The sequence below is a fragment of the Natrix helvetica genome (assembly GCF_964273705.1).
Source record: "Natrix helvetica genome assembly, chromosome: 3".
Taxonomy (NCBI): domain Eukaryota; kingdom Metazoa; phylum Chordata; class Lepidosauria; order Squamata; family Natricidae; genus Natrix; species Natrix helvetica.
In genome coordinates this window covers 100,332,832-100,351,065 of record NC_138549.1, presented here as the reverse complement: position 1 = coordinate 100,351,065, position 18,234 = coordinate 100,332,832, and the positions used below count along the sequence as shown (strand labels likewise).

The 18,234-nt window shown below is 35.7% G+C and overlaps 1 protein-coding gene across 2 annotated transcripts in view; it reads right to left on the bottom strand.

Annotated features, from left to right (window-relative positions):
• Nucleotides 1-18,234, bottom strand: part of NEGR1 (neuronal growth regulator 1) — a 550,020-nt gene that overhangs the window by 287,206 nt on the left and 244,580 nt on the right. The window contains exon 1 of one of the 2 annotated variants that reach the window (XM_081946107.1): nt 16,684-16,766. The exons of the other annotated variant lie outside the window; for it this stretch is intronic. Coding sequence (XP_081802233.1) covers nt 16,684-16,703 — 20 coding nt within the window. The 5' untranslated portion in view covers nt 16,704-16,766. Of the gene's footprint in view, nt 1-16,683; nt 16,767-18,234 lie in introns of those variants that run through there. 2 annotated transcript variants of the gene reach the window in all.

Below are 18,234 nucleotides of genomic sequence, written 5' to 3'. Positions count from 1 at the left end.
TATAATCAATAAGTAAATCACTGTGGTTGTTAAGTGCATCACATGGTCATTAAGTGAATCTGGCTTCCTCAATTGACTTTTCTTGTAAGAAGCTGGCTGGGAAGTTACAAATTGCAATCACACGACTACAAGGCACTGCAACCATTGTAAGTGCAAGCTGCTTGCAAAGCAGCTGAATTGTTGGTGTGACATTCATCGCATAGCAGCAAAGTGAAGTATACAATTATACATTGCTCAGGATACCACAATTGGGACTGATAATTCCTTCGCTAAGTGCTGCGGCATTAAGGAAGACATCATCTGATCACGATTAACAATTTTACACTGTCTTCACTATTAACTCTGACTGTTGCAAGCCAGTTGTGAAGCCCCCAAATTGTGATTGTGTGTCTATGGGACACTGTGACAGTCATACATGTATTCCAGTAGCAAAGCCACCAAATAGCAATCATCTGACTATGGGTTGCTGGAACAGTTGTAAATATGCAATATATACTAATATTCTAGATTAATGTTTTAATACTTACTATACAGTACATACAAACCCTGAGATTTCTTCCCTCCTTTTCATTCCTATAAAAACACATTAATCAATGTGATGCATTATCTTTTAAGATCTTAATGCCTATGGTCATAATGCCTATATGACCAATCCTCTTGAATGTTTGTCTTATGAAAACTACATTCAAACTGAGTTAACCATATATTTTTACAGCTGTCTCTACAGTGTAGCGGACAGTTCTAAAAGCTTTTTGTTCATAGCCTTTTGAAGACTAAAAAATAATCGCATGCCATTTTCAAAGTTACAGAGTTTTCTATCTTCTCCTCCTCATATAAAAACTCAACTCTTTGGACATCACAGGCTTAATGCTGAAATGGCTGAGATGCCATACAATTGTAAAAGAGATGCGTTGGTGTTATAGCCAGCCATTTTATTTGTTGCAGTGACTGCCCCATAAGACCTTTAGACTAACTGGCAAATATGCAAATATTGCTGGTTATTTGGCAGACTCTGTACATCTATGAAATGAACAACCAACCTCAGTAGAAGAGGACCCTTGTCAAGATAAAGTCATGTATTAATAAATGAACGTAGTGAGTTAATAAAGTGAATTAAAGCTAATTAAATAATGTTATGATAAACATAGTGGTTAACATTTTTATATAGCATATTACCCTAATGTTAGGATTTGAAACTTGGAGGTTTAGCCTAATTTGTATAGTGAATTGGGAATTGGATGGAACAGTCAAAAGCCAGTTCATGTGACTTTGCATGTATTCATAAGTTATGCATGAAGGAGCCATGTAGCTGCGTTGATATGAGTACAATATGCCAGAAAGGAAAACACGTCCTTTTTCTGACTCTTTTCTATCATATTCTTATGATCTTTTCTGTCACATTCTGAATTCCTTTGTGGTACTACTCACAAGAACAGAAGGGTTTCTAGCTGCTTAAAGCAACAAGGCAAAGTTGTTTTACAATATGACTGCCAGACCATCATGAAGGTTGTAACCTAGCCATCTTCCAAAGAGATGTGCAATCCAGAAGAAAAGTACATTTTTTTTACACTGATGTAGGAAATTGAATACCAGTCTTTATTTCATATCAAAATTGGGTCCACATCGAGGTGGTATTCTACCGGTTTGGACGGGTTCACCTGAACTGGTAGCAGAAATCACAGATGGCCTCTTCCACCCCCTAAGGCTCTATGGCATTCCATTTAGATCGGTTTTTTTTTTGCCAAAAGCGCATGCATGGAAGTGGCACTTGCAAATGAACTGAGCGTGTTCACATTTGCAAACCAGTAGGGAAGGTAAGTGTATACCACCCCTGGTCTACATGAGGTTTTTAAGAATCAGACTTCCTAAGGAAGTCAGGTAGCATAAGAACTACTGAAATTCCACTTTATATTAAAATGTATAGTAACACAAAATTGAAAACCTTACACAGATCTCTTCCCTCTTTATACAAAAGAAAATCAAAGCAGAGCAATCTTTAGTTTCTTTCCCTCCTGCCTTCCTTCCAGGGCTAAGCTGGTATTTATCTACTGAATATCTTCTTCAAGGTCACCTCTGTATTCTACATTAAGCATACCTCATCTAGTTTGCATGTGGCAAAACACTTTTTATATAAATGCATTTCCCGATTTTGCAGTATCTCAAAACTTTGAGAAAGTTCATAAGCAGCGTCAAGCCATATCCATGAAGAATATTTAAGATGTCTGTTTCATCCATAACCCATTTCAATAAGGAAAACATTATCATGGATGAAGGAAAGTTCTGAATATTCTTATGCTTTTATTACCCAAGTGGGTAACATCATCAGCACTGATAATGTTACCTAATTGGCTAATAAAATGTCTTCAAGAAAACAACAAAGCACCAAAGCCCCCACTGTTCTTTACATTAGCAATAATATCCCTGTATTTGATCTTAACGTTATTTTTGCGCTATCATTATTACATGATGTTTTACAAAATATTCCAAAAGGTACTCAGACTTATACAAGGGACAAATGCAACATGTATATTGGTGCCCAGTTTGAAGGAATTAACATAATTCTGTTAACATCAACATATTTGATCACAATGAAAGATATAATTATGGAGAACAATCTTGGATCATTATCTTCAGCTCCCTGGTCTGCTAACAAGGCAATTTCAAAGTATGATCTTTTTGGTCTTTTCACAGGAATCTATATGCACATGGATATACCGTATGTAGAAAGCACATCATTCTTCATTGAAATGTAGTTTATTCTCCTCTCAGGAATGAATCATCTGAAGTACTGCATTTTAATATTAGTTGCAATTAATTAAAAAAGGAGAAAAATCTCTACTTATACAATTACTTTATTAAATTTAAGTAAAAATTATATGATACATTCATTAATGCTGAGAATTTATTAGGGACTTCATCTTTTTTTCCCCTTCAGTTATTTCTACTATTCAGCTACTTGCTGGTCATTGTAAGATTATACTTAATGCAATTTATTAATAAAAATCTCTATGAAATACCAATTATTCCTTATGAATAAAGAATGATTGTACAGAAAAATTAATTAAACTTAGTGCCACACTCATTAGAAACATTAATGCTGATTCTTCATGACTCTTGAAAAACTTCAGTTAGAGCTAATTTTCTGCTTAGGAAAAGACTACTATATCAAAGCAATGGAAAGAACTAGTATTTGTTTTCATCATTATTTAAACTATAGTATTTTGAATATAGTATTTTGAATTTGGTGGTTCGAATCCCTAGTGCTGTGTAACAGAGTGAGCTCCTGTTACCTGTTCCAGCTTCTGCCAACCTAGCAGTTTGAAAGCATGTAAAAGTGCAAGTAGAAAAATAGGAACCACCTTTGGTGGGAAGGTAACAGCATTGCGTGTGTCTTCAGCATTTAGTCATGTTGGCCACATGATCATGGAGATGTCTTCGGACAGTGGTAGGGATGTAACCCTAGGCTTGGCTTGGCAATGTATATAAGATATGATTACTTTACTGTTACTTCAAATGCTTCAGAGATGTAATTGGTTTGTTACCTCAAGCAGCTATAAGAGGGAGCCAGAATGGTTGTTAGATCACTCTCTCTGTTTTTTAGAAGCTGATCAGGTGTATTTTGAGGTATTGTGGTTTGCTACTGTTCAGCTATATTTTGTGTGTTAGACTGACTATTTTGACAACTGAATTACTGAACCGTGTATGACTTGGACTGTTAATCGAACTCTGAATACCTCTATATTTCTACATAGTAAACTACTATATTTTTATACTATTCAGTGTCTCTGTATGCTGGTTTGTGTGTGTTCTACCATATCACTCTCATTACGCTGGCTCTTCAGCTTTGAAATGGAGATGAGCACCGTCCCCTAGAGTCAGCAAAGACTAGCACATATGTGCGACGGGTACCTTTACCTTTTACCTTATTTTAAAGTCTATGAGATTTGAATGAGAAGTAATGCACCCAGTGTTGTAAATCACAACAAATGGCAGTATTGATGTACCCTAACTCTGAAGTGTTCATCACCATTTGCTTCAATTGGTGGAAAGTTGCTGTGAGAAAAGGTTTCTATTGCTGTGTGTGTGTGTGTGTGTGTGTGTGTGTATGTGTGTGTGTGTGTGTGTAATGAATACCTGCAGAGTCTTCTTATTAGTGAACTCTAAGTACTGTAACAAGTTTGAATGTTACACTGCTGAAGGAATCTTTCCAAATTGAAATTCAACATGAAGATGACTGTGATGACATGAGTACTGTGTATTTATCGGCCCCAAAATTCAAACTGCTAGTGGATGTTATTTGTTTTTTTAAAAAAACATTTATATAGCCACCCGTCTTATATCAAACTTTGGGCAACTTCCAATCAAACGTATATGAAGATTGACAGCAACCAACATACTTCACACAAGAAAGGTTGATGAAATTATTAACGACAATTGGTGAATCACTCGGAAGGAAATTACTGTCAAGCTTGGCATTTTACAATAATGTATGGAACACATAATTGATGTTCTTCAGTACATGAAGTTTTGTGCAAGATGGGTTCCTAACACACAGATTGTAGAGATGAAAGCCTCAATTTGCAGGAAGTGTTATCACACCACATAAATGAAGGGGAGTAATTTCTTCAACATGTGATCCATGTGACAGCTGATTAAATATCATGGTTTAGAAATGTAGTGTCATTCCATGGGACATCATTGCAAAGTTTGATCTGTGGAAAGAAACCACCACAGCCTTTGGCACAAAAACTCAGGGATATAGGTTTTTGCAGTATAGATGGAGTTATTCACATGATTTCTTTGAACTTGGCATAAATATCAAAGTTTGTAGTGTTGCAGCTACACTGCAACACTACAAACTTTCAAACAACAAATGAGAAGAGTTCATAAGGCAAGAAGGACATTTTAAACATAGAAAGGCTAAGCATCATTCCTCATGAGCCATCCAAGAGAAAACTGAGATGTTGGATCTCCTATCTTACCTCCTACCAGAGGTAGGTTGCTACCAGTTTCCCATGCCATTGCCGGCATATTTTTTACTCATTTTTTAATGTTCTGTACATGCGAACCGTCAGTAACACCAGGAGCAACCCACCCCTGCCTCCTACCCATCCTACCCTCCTACCCATAATACTGTACAGGATTGATACATGTGCACTTTAGCCCAAATTGAAATAATGTGTTGTAGCAACCAATGTACCTCAAATGAAGAGTTGGAAAGAATCTGATCGAAAAAACAAAAGTGTGACGTTCTGTTGTGATGGCTTTAAAAAAAATCTATTGTTGTCAGTAATGTATATCAAATGAGGATGTTTATGTTTTTAGATAAACAAAAAAGGGTAACAAAACAGTTCATTTCAAAATTATTTCCCTAATTAATTTATTAAAATATCCCTATTTAAATTCAAGTTACGAAGATAAGCATGCAACTCTTTTAGAAATGAAATCAACCACATCAGACAACAGGACTCACCATTTGATCGTTCCAGTTCTATCTTCTCAGTTTCCCTCAACGCTAGGGAGTTGTTTTTCTGTTATCACCTTTTACTGCAAAATGGCATAATTTATTTCTGTCTAAAAGAATGTTGATGGATTACAGAGCCAGCAACAGTCACATCTGTCATCCTTACTTCTCTAAGGGCCTCTAGGGAAAGGAAGATAAGGAAGGATGGAGAAAGTATAAAATTGTATGGAATGAAGTTAATGAGGAACTAGTCGTATCTAGGCCAGTGAAAACCTTTATGTGACTGTAGATCAGATGTCTGCCAAAGCCATCAAGAGAATGGGTAGATATCTGCTACTCAAGAAAATGGGAGGAAAAGACCTAGAATTTACACCTTGGAGCACAGACACAAGGCTGGGAAAATGCAATGGGCTAATATTCTGGATATATAGTTTCATTATTGTATAAGATAAAGAGATAAAATTTTATGCCAAATACAGTTACAGAATTTACTATCTGGAGATGTTTAATATTTGGAAAAAAAAACAATATTTACAATTAATTATAATGTGAAGCTTGACAGCTAGATTTGCTAATTGTTATATCAACCTGTATAGGAGTAGAGCCTTCAAATTATGGGCCCTTTCACAGGGTCCATAATTTGAAGTCAAAATTGTCAACGCCTTCCTCCAGTACCAGAGTAAAGTGACAATGCAGTTGAACCAGTTAACTCAGACAGTTAACCAGCTATTCTAACAAGTGAGATAGAATCTACTATAACTGCTTGCCTTGGTAGCAGTTCCAGTGCAAGATCATGTAATTGTTGGAAGAGCTATGGCAACCACAGATCCATGCTATTAAATATCCTGCTCATCAAGTTACAAATATAGTAATAACACAATGTACTGCTTTCCTTACTCAATGTGAACTGTACTCTTCCATCAGATCTGATGATTTCCTCAACTAATTGAAGTAGGATTTATAATCAGCCTAGTGACTCTGGGAATTGGACAGTGGAGAAGCTCCCCTTTAAATTCAAAAGAAACTTGGCTTGGACAATGACATTAATTTTGTGGCAACTACATTAATTTTGTGAAAGCTAAATTTGGGGATACAGCAAACATCCCGACCATTCTAAAATCTGATCTCTCCACCATTTAGAACAACCACACTTTCCTTCTTTATCAGAAAAAGGTTAGTTCACTCCCTACTGTATCAATAGGTGGTTAGCAACAGGCTGAAGAAAAGGCTGACTTTGCAAATATCAAGTTAAATGCTAGTATCTACATACAAGTGTCTATATTACATATGGAGTGCAATATGTATACTTTTAAGGAAGAAAGTGCACGCACATGCACACACACACACATACGTACATACGTATGTATGTATGTATGCATGCATGTATGTATGTATGTATATATATGTATATGTATGTACCATGTTTCGCTGAAAATAAGACTGGGTCTTATATTAATTTTTACTCCAAAAGATGCATTAGGGCTTATTTTCTGGTTAGGTCTTATTTTGGGGGAAATATGGCACTAAATGCATCCATCTGGCTGACAATCTTAACTGTGGCTTATTTTGGGGATAGGGCTTATATTATGAGCATCCTGAAAAATCATGCTAGAACCTATTTTCCAGTTAAGTCTTATTTTTGGGAAAACGGGATATGTATATATGTATGTAATATTCTTCCTTAAATGAATAAATATTGCAGTTCTGTCAAAGCACCCAGCCACCTGAGCATATTTACAATGACCTACTTTCTTCTCTTTTCATGATTTTCATTGATTTTTTTTTCATTACAGTAGTAAAAGCCAATACAAACTAGAGAAAGAAAGGGTAATATAAAGAATAAACAGCGCAAAGAGAGTTAGGAGGGTTAGGTGGGGAAATGAGAAGAGAAGCATACAACTGGGAACACTGGGTAAGCCTCAGCTAACAACCACAACAACAAACCTGAAAGGAAGGCACAATGCCTTCAGTTACGCAGGATCAGAAGGAAGAATGTCCGTGGTAACATATTGTAGAAGGGCCTGCTATCTTGCCTTTGTACTAACCAGGTGAACACACATTTCTTGCTATATTTTGTAAGTTTTCATTTCTTGTACGCCTTGTCTATTTCTGAATCCATGTCCTTGCTCTTCCCCTCCAAATGCTTTTTAAGACTTTAGGACCCTCGCCATCTGTTTATCTATCTTCTATTTATCTGTCTATCCTTGCTAGGTTTTTCTGCAACTATTGCCAATCTCAAGGAAAATTCTTTCTCTTTCAAACCCAGTAATGTCACATTGTCTAAATCTCTTTTCATCACTTGGTTTAATATTTTCTGTCTCACTTGTTTGTGTTTTAGATTCTTTAAGCTTTTTAAAATTCAACTTTGCAACTATTTCTTCCATACTCTCTTCGAAACATAATCCATATCTCTCAACAGATAAATTATCCATTTTATTTTGGTTTTGTTTAATATTCTCACTCATCTGCAATATAAATTCTTCAAATTTTTTATTCCTTTTTTCTTCCATATGTTCATCCACTCCCCCTCCCCTTATCCTTCCTTCCAACACAACCTGATTTGGTCATATTTTTCCCAAAGTCCTTGAATATTCTTGAAATATCTCCTTTTTTTGGTCATTTGTCCTGTCAAAGATCCTGTCTTTCCTGCTGCAAATTTCACTGCTTTCCTAGTAGCAGCCACTTCTGTTACTTGATTTATAATCCAGAAAGGAGAAGTGAAAATGAAAAAGAGGCTTCTCCCCATCCTTTCTCTGCACCCTTAATTCTTTGATACCATTCAACACTCTATATCTCTACAGTTGGATGATCATTTGCAATTTTCCTTCTTTTGTACAAAACTAACCAATCATTTATTTGGCAAAACTAAGCAGCCCTGTTTCACACAAATGTTCATATTATATATTTAATCATATCGAAATTACTTTAAAGTAATAATTCCAATAATTCCAAACACTCCCCTTAAATATTTTAAACATTTAAATTCAGATTCTTAAAAATATTTTTCAGTTAATTCATTTTATGTCCTTACATTTCTTTATATGCTTTTGGCTTTAATCTTCAGTCCTGGTTGAAAGATCACTCACCAGGTAATATCGTTGCCATGCTACTCAGAAGGCTGCTGTAGTTTTTAAATTTGTATATTCCAAATGTGCCTTAGAAAGTGGATATTTGGGCAAACTCAGTGCCTTTGAACAAACTCTGCTAAGGTTGGGAGCATAACATTTCTTCTATGGCTTCTGGGGCTCTTATTCGTGAGTCACTGCAGAGCTTGCAGGTTTTCTCATGAGTAGTGCCCCACATGTGGGCAATATCCTGGCTTTTCTTATCTGAAGAGGTTTCACTGTCCTAGACTTGCAGTCTGGTCACTAGTTTCTGTCTGGGTTTTACCTCCACTGTTTGGAGATACAATGTTCATTTTACCCCATCTGGAAGTTCAATCTAGCTTGATTTTACATTGAACTCATTTCATTAATAAGATGCATAGTTGCCACACATTTATAGATATTGTGACTTAATTATCTCTAATACTTCAAGAAGTGCCAAAATTTCCATTCAGAGCAGATTGTTTGACAACAAAAGGAGAAAATATTTTTAAAAATTACATTGTTTGATTTTTTAACGTTGATAAAGTTGTGAAGTACCCAAATTTAAGCTTGAGTTTTGCTCCCTCAGAAATATGCACTGATTAGCCAGCTTAGGCTACCCTTTGTGAAGAATTTATAAAGTTTTACATATTGTCAGTAGTTTCTTGTAAATAATATTAGCTACAAAACCATGCTACCCAAGGAGTTTAAGAGCTGCTGATAAAGCATTAACCAGAATCATATGAGTTTTGTGTATATATTGTTTATGTATTCAACCATATTTTAAATATATTCAAAAATGATGATACTTGGACTAGTGGTTAAAGCTGTAGCCTAGCAACTAGGAGACTGTGAGTTCTAGTTCTACTTTAGGCATAAAACCAGCTATGTGTCTTTCGGTTAATCACTCTCTCTCAACCCAACTCACCTCACAGGGTCAATGTTGTGGGAAAAATAGGAGGAGAAAGAAGAAATGTTTGTATTTGCTGCTTTGAGTTATTTTTTTAAAAAAGCTGAACATAAATAAAATTAAGAAGAACTCCATTGGCTAGATGTCTTATAGTTCTGATTTCTGAGTCTCCATAATATCAGTTCCTGGCAAGAAGTATCTGTCCTTTCCTTGGCAGCCTGCAGGATGAGAACTTGGCAAAATTAAAGAAAATGAATGAGTACTGCCAATTTCTGGCTTCAGCCTTCCTCCTCTCATTGGTGTTGCTCCCAAAATGATTATGTCTTGAGATTCCCCATATCTACTCCATTTTGATCAACACATAAGAATATTTTTCAGTTTAGAACTTAATTGGCTACATTTATTTTCAATTTTTACAATGTTTAGATAGCGCTTTGCATGTATATAAATAGATATAGTTAACAATATAACCTTGTTATCTTAGTGGGTTAGCCCAGTAAAGCAATTTTTATGTATATTAATGCTTTCAAATGTGTGTGTAGTGTATGTGGCATGCTCTACCAATCTTTCTCCTTTTAGATTTGGCGAAAATTCAAACCACAAGAGGGAGACTGAGGTATTATGTGAAATGGAGCAGTTACAAACGAAACGCCTGAAGTACAATTACATAGGCATTTAAATATTTGCAATCAATTTCTATCTTCTTTCTTTGTCGCTTTTTCAGAAGAGAGAGTGAGAAAAAAAGAGAGAGGGGGGAGGGAGAGATAGAGGGAGGGAGAGAGGGAGAGGGAGAGGGAGAGGGAGAGAGGGAGGGAGGGAGGGAGGGAGGGAGGGAGGGAGAGAGAGAGAGAGAGAGAGAGAGAGAGAGAGAGAGAGAGAGAGAGAGAGAGAGAGGGAGAGAGGGAGAGAGAGAACACAGGCCAGACTGTGCGCAGGGATTAATGGATACAACTGTAAGAGCAGCTCTGTTTTAATTTGTTCTGATTTTGGCTGCATAATGTGAAACCGTTCATTCTCGTTCCAAATGATTGGAACACACTCTGAACAGGTTGAAAGAGTGTAGCCTACTTTATCTTCCCTGGCACCTTCATCACAACATATGCTACACCTTGGAAACCTAATTTCAGTTCCAGTTGATTTTACAGCTCTTTGCTGTGCATCAGAGTGACCTGCTGACTTCCTCAAAACTGCTATTTTTAAATTTATTGGTTTAACCAAATACAGCTCCAACGTTATTTCCCTCCTTCCCTTCCTTAAGAAAAGAAACGCTGTGGCATCTTTCCTGCAACAAATACTTTTAAGAATGACAGAATTTTAGATATTAAAATGGAAATATGACTACATATTTCTTATCAGCTCAGCTTCATAATAAAGCATATGCCAATGAATCACAGTTAATGAGGAAAAAGGATTTGACTTTTTATGTGTGCTGCTTCCAGGAAAATTAGACTCTCTGTGATATTTCATTCAGAGATTAACACACACCATATGGTTAGAATGGGTGAGGACATTTTCAAATGACCTTAGTATCATCCTTCTTCCAAAAATATTAGAAATGTTTTTCTCAATTTTACATGCACAGATATAATGCTGACTTTGAAATACTGTTCGCATATCGTATCATCAATTTTACTAAATTGACCCAGATTATCCAATGCTTACTTTCTAACTTGTTACTAATTTCGTGTATCGCTATAGTACACAGTGCTTCTGGTTTAGATCTTCACAGTGCAAATGAAAAGAACAAAAGAATAAATCTGGATAACAAACACATTCCTTTTAAGATCAGCTTTGGAGATTCATTGCTCAATGCTGGAGCCCAATAGGAGATTGTCCTAGAGGCTTCTTTGGTCTGAGATCCTCCTCACTGCAAGAGATATACTATCCAGAGGTGGTATTCAGCAGATTCTGACCAGTTCTGGAGAACAGATAGTGGAAATTTTGAACAATTCGCAGAACCAGTAAATACTACCTCTGACTGGCCCCACCCCCATCTATTCTCTGCATCCCAAATCCCAGCTATTCAGGAGGAAATGGGGATTTTGCAGTAACCTTCCCCTGGAGTGAGGAGGGAATGAAGATTTTACAGTATCCTTCTCCTGCCACGCCCACCAAGCCACACCTACCAAGCCATGCCATGCTCACCAAGCCACGCCCACAGAACCGGTAGTTAAAATATTAAATCCCACCACTGATACTAAGTATGTGCTTTAAAAGTTTCTCTTGGTGTTTTCGCTTGGTATTTTTTTAAAAAAAATAATATTTGCTATGGCTGAACACTTTGAACAAGTTTTATTTAATAACATGGCTTATGAGCTGTGGTAGAGCAGTGGTTAGAATGCAGTACTGCAGGCTACTTCTGCTGACTGTTGGTTGCAGCAGTTTGGCAGTTCGATTCTCACCAGAACAAGGTTGACTCAGCTTTTCATCTTTCCGAGATCAGTAAAATGAGGACCCAAATTGTTGGAGCAATATGCCGACTCTGTAAACTGTTTAGAGAGAGACCTGCACAGCAGTGTGACGTGGTATATAAGACGAAGTGCTATTGCCATTATATTTTGTGACTGTTTTAGCCCAATACAGTTGAGTCACAACTGACAACGAGAATTGGGACCAGAATTTTCATTGCTAAGCAGGGTGGTTGTTAAGTACTCCTGATTTTACAATCGTTTGGGTCATGGCTGTTAAGTCAATCATTAGGATTGTTAAGTGAAATCATGTGGTCATTAAGCAAATTTGGCTGCCCCCATTGATTTTGCTTGTTGCAAGCCAGCTGGGAAGGTCATAAATGGAGATTATATCATCCCAGGACCCTGCAACTATCATAATTTGGCATAATTGCCAAAAGTTGTCAAGAACCTGAATTCTGAACACATGACTTCAATACTTCTAAGTATGAGAGGACCAGTCCTAAGTCATTTTTTTGAATAGTCACTAAATGAATGGTTGCAAATCAAAAACTATCTGCAGACACTTTTGGAGCTCTATCATAAATTGGCTTAAAATTATTTTTAAAAATGCCTTGCAAATATGAGAGATTATTAATTACTTTTCCCTAAATAGAAAACATTGAAACTATTACATGTGCTGTCTTTAGGATTGAATTACGATAATGGTCAAGAATTGGCAATAAGAATTGGCAGTTAGAAATATGAGATACATGCAAAAATAGCTGAGCAAGAGATGAATTTGAAGGTTCTTCTTAAAAAGAAGAAAAGGAACGGGAATATGCCTTCTCAAAGTGGAAAATCTTGGGAATTAGAGGGAGAAAAGCCATACAATCCAAAATTCCTCTTCACATGTTTAGCTATTCCGACACGGAAAGGTGTAAAATAATGATGAACTGATTTTAAATTGTAACCAGCATAGAATAAGAATACAGTTTATAATAAACAGGACAACAAAATCAACTCTTCTCTTAAAATCAGGAGTTTGCACTAATAGGTAGTTCATAGGACGGTGCAGACTTAAAAAATAATTGCAAGATATGTTTTGGACTTCTCCTTTCACGTGTGCCTGAAGAAAACAGTGGCTGCCCTTTAAGAATTCCATTAAATTAGATGTGCACATTGCACGTTCAACTACAAATGTATATGTACTGGCCGAAGCACAAAAAAAAAATAGCAACAATGTATGATTTTTATTTATAACTGGTTTTATTACCTAAAGTAAACAGAAAAAGAGAGAGAGATGCACACACACACACAGAGTAAAGCAAACTGTTGCACTACTTCATGAACAGACAACTATGAATTAAAGATGTGCAAATGTTTAAGGAGAAAGTAAGAGCTCTCCCTGGGGTACCTGCTGAATCATAGATTTTTCAAGAGACATAGCTTTTAGCATGTGCTTCTTAATTGGCAAACTGCTGGAAATAAATGGATCAAATGCTTACTTGCTACCTGAATTTTTATGTGTAATTAGCATAATTACCATTCATGAATTTTTCATATGTCACCTCTAGTACTTTTGAGGTTTTTGCATATGGATTATTAAATGTAAGGGCTGTACAAACCACATTATTATTATTCTTAATGGCAGGCCTGAGAAATTAGTCTGCCATCTACAAAGTAGATGCTATTACAACAGAAGGAAAGCAAGGGAAAGGTCAAATGCAGACGTTCCAGTGTAATTTTCTCCCTGCTCCTGATTATGGAGCTTTGCCCAATAGCCTGAGAAGAAACTTGACAAGATACACTCTGGTATATGAGGTTATGAATGGAAACTGACAAGTGTCATGTTACTTCTACTGTTGTAACAAATACAAAGAGCTTGTTTGGTGGCAAGTGCAAGAAGACAGCTTTGCAGTAGTTAGTAGAACTGTTTGAATCCCAACGCCAAATGGAAACCCAGAGTATTCAATACCCTTTGGCAATACTCATACATATGCATTTATCTCCTTTCCTTTCACATAATCTTGAAATGTTTCAAATACCTCTGGGATGTGAAAGCTTTTTGCTGCTCATAATTCTGCATCATTGAGCCTCAGAGGTGCAAACAAAAGATCCTAAACTCATTTACTTGATAGGGGAGAAAATACCTTCAGTCTGAAATGCTATGAAGCTGAAAAAAAGTTACTGTTAGTCAAGGAATCAAGTTCTGACTTCTTGTAGAGGTTAAAGATGGATTAAGTATTGCAAAGGAGCAAAGAAGGGTTGCGGGCAAGTACACTAGCTGGAGGGTGAATGTTGGCTGACAAAATATCTCCAGATCAAGAATAGTTTGTGGACAATACTCTGCACAGTGGCTCCTCAGGAGTTTTCACAATCAGCTTCTGAGATGAGCTATTAGGAGGCCCTATCTTCACTTGCAAACACGATGTAGCTTATATAAAGATGAAATCCACTCATCCTAATTTCTTAACCACCTTTGGATTTTATTAATCTATAGATAAAGAAAGATTTCCTTTGCACCACGATAAAGTTTCCTTTTTATAATGATGCAAAGAAATGGTGAACTTTTTTTCTGCACTACAAAACTAAAAAAGATACACTAAGATTTAAAGACTCAAGAAGTTTACGCCAAAAGCTAAACCAACAGATGATTTAAGAAAGTTTAAAATAGACAAAAGAAATGGCTTTTTATTTTCACTATTTTTTTTATTTTTTATTCATATGCTTTTGCGTAAACTTGAATTAAATTAGGCAATGATCTTTATAGTAATGCTTTCTGTTTACATCTAAAATGTACAAGTAATTGGAGGATTTTACAAAACAAAAGATAAGGAAATATGAGGCAGGTTTTCATGGTTTGTTGCTATGGAGATGTGGAATGTGATATTTGAAACTACAGAATGTATCATCAGAGACAAAAGTGTTAAAGGCATAGAAAAATAAAACAGAAAAGCAAAAAGTGTGTGTGTGTGTGATTCTAAATGCAATTTTACCTTTGTATTGTAATATTAGAATAGCAACAATAAGAAAAGCCACAAAAATTGAAGGGAGGAGAAGTCTGTTAGAGCAACCTGCAAGGAAGGAAACAACACCAGATTTTCCTCAGAAAATATGTGGTCAGTTAGAATCTCAGGACAATAAGTTGTCAGCTTTTGAAAAATGAATGGATGAACATTTGTAAAGATGAGTCAAGAAGTGAAAGAAGCAGCAGCTAGAAAAGTGGAAAGTTCTATAAAGCATGTCTGGAGAGGTAAAACAGATTAATTTTAAAGTGGAAATTTTAGATAGTATGGATGGAAAGCTAGAAAGAGAATTTCGATAACTTAGCTCAATTTTAATTAAGAGAGAAGCAATTCTGCTTGAGAAAATTTAAAGAAATTCTGGAGAGCTCATATTATAGAAAGGATTATTAAAACTTTAGCAAACTTCTTAGATCAGGAATTACAAACGCAAGACTTGTGGGCCAGATCCAGCCCATGGGGTGCTTAGCCCTGGAAAGAGCGAAGGACCAGCCAATGGCGCTTCTGCCAGCAAAAATGGAGCTTGATGGGACCCTTCATGGCCCCCCTGAGCCCCATTTTCACTGGCAGAGGACTCGAGCCACCACAGACATGCCCGAAACAAGTGAAGTCAAGCTGGCCACATCAACCCAGGCTCCCAAGGTCAAACACAAACCTGATGCGGCCCTCATTAAAATTGAGTCTGACACCTCAATTTTAGATTGTGAAGATGAGGATACTGAAGCATAGATTGATAAGGTTTATAGAATAAATTTATAAGAGTAAGAGGTAAGTTTGCATTTGTAATTATATTTGCTGTAAAGGAAATGGGAAACAATTTTTATTTATTTATTTGTATTTTTTTCCTTTTTGAATTTTAGGCTTTGCCCTTTTTTCTTTTCTCTCTTTTTACTTTATATACAGTATATTTCTAGTAAAATCTGTAATAAAATTATTTCATCTATATCATATCTATATAATATAGAGTTCATGAAGTACCAATTACATTATATTGCATTATATTTGCAAATACTGACTCCTCAATATCTCTAACTATATTAAATGGTCAATAAGACCAGTTGGTAAAAAGCAGTTTCCTGTGTTTCCACAATTAGCATTTAATATTAGTTAATCTGTGACAAAACCATTCTTGCTGTTTCTCAGTTTCTTACCCTGTGAACATAAATTTATCTACTATAATCTTATGCTGATCTTTTCTGATTCTTTACCATCTAGATTAGTGAACTCTTAATTTCATAATGCTACTAGATCTCTCAATGTTTTTTGTAGACCAAACCTCTTATTCCTTATCCATCCTACATAACTTATTCAGGGAATGTAACCTTTTAAGATAAATTGAACAGCTTCTCTGATCAGATGAAGTCAAATATGCCACTTGCCTTTCTAGAATCACACATGGGATTATATTATATTGAAAATAACCTATTAGAATAAAATAAGAATATAATTTAGTATGTAATAGGACCTGATGGCCAAAAGGGATATATGATCCTTCACCTAGTGATTAAACTAATTAAAGACTGCAATCTTAATATTCCTATAAATATTTACAGATCAGACTATGATAGCCAATCTTTCTAAGAATGGAAGAATAAGTCTCTAACAACTTGGTAGCAATATTTAATCAATAATTCTGTATTTCCAAACAAGATTCATTTTAAGTTGCTCAAATAATATCAAACAGTATTGAAAAGCTTTCAATTCCTAAAGCAAGTGTATGCTCACACTTTCATTGGCATCTAGTGAAAACAACAGCAATCCAGATGTTCATACCGGATACCAGAAGCTCTTTTCAATATACTGTAACTACCTTGCTTTTAAACCATTCATGGCTGCATCAGTGAAAATAGAAAACCTGCAAACATTTCTGTATTGTACAGTCAAACATTTTTCCTGGTGATCCCAGCCAATCCAGATGGTACCATTTTTCCCTCCTGATTTTCTGCCATGTGACACTGAAATACAAAATTAAAGGAATAAAAAACAACAGAAGCTTTGAGACCACCACAGAGAAGTAGATTATGCCTAGAGGACAAAAAATAACAGGATTTTGAAAATGCTGATCATATCCAAGTCAGCTTGGTGTTTTTGTTTTTGTTTTTTTGTTTTAAAAAAGCAAACTAGGAAAAAAGAATGCATAATTCCAGAAGTAAGTCACTAAATTGCAAATCCTAATTGTTAATAACCACCAGGCAGTTGGTATCTGCTTCAGTTTTTAAAACTTTATCCCAAGCCTACAATCTCCCAAATTCTTTTGTGATCTCATATATTCTGGAAAAACCAACAAAATAATAGTTAAAGGCTGCCAATAGAAAGTATTACTTTACTTTACTTTATTGTCACTGTACGTATATACACATTGTACACATACAACAAAATTCACATAACACCTAGAGACCAGGCCCAACACACATAACAATCCCCCAATTCACCCCCACCCATCAAAAAAAAAATCTCTGCCCCTAAACCACCAAGCATCCACACAACTGACCAAGTAGTGCTGTCCAATAGCTCACTGATGGAGGCTTTTTAGTTCATTATTGAGTGCAATTATAGCTCTGGGATAAAAGCTATTCAGAAGATGTGTAGTCTGAGTTTTAATTGTTCTGCATCTTCTGCCAGATTTTAAAAGATTGTAAGCAGGATGGGAAGAGTCTCTGAGAATGTTATGCAATGTTATTACTATATGATGCACTCATAATAAATGTAAAGATCCAGAATTATCAATATGTTTATAAAAGTTAAAGTCTCTCGGTGTTGTTATGTATTCAATGGAAATGAGAAACTTCCATGAAGTTTTTCCAGAATTGAATAATCAGAAGTCAAACTTTTCAGACTTGTACTTCATAGCACAAATGATGAATCAGAATAAGTACCATTGTGTGTATTTATTTATGTTAAAAACATCATATTGGACTTTCTAAGGCAAATCAAAGGGAACGTTCAGGAGTTTAATCTGAATGAAAGAAAATGAGAACAGCAGAAACCACTATTCTCTATGCATAATGCTTGGAATGTAATTGCTGGACCTGACTAAAATGCTGAAGCAAATGAATGAAGAATAATGCTTTGGAGGAATTAGAAATAATGTTACAGTCTCTAATTTAATTTTTATTTTATTTTTTTACCAACCTCATTAAGATTTCTAATGGTTTCAGCAATATCACAATTGTGATTTAAAATATTTTCTACCTGAGAGTATGACTCAATCTTTGATATTGTAATGAGCATTTCATTGCTTTCCCTATTACTATTGTATGTATTCATTATTTATAATGCAACTGGTGTACTTGGCATGTTGAATTTTAGAGGAGATAACTTGATCTCTCTCTCTCTCTCTCTTTCTCTGTATCTCTCCAAC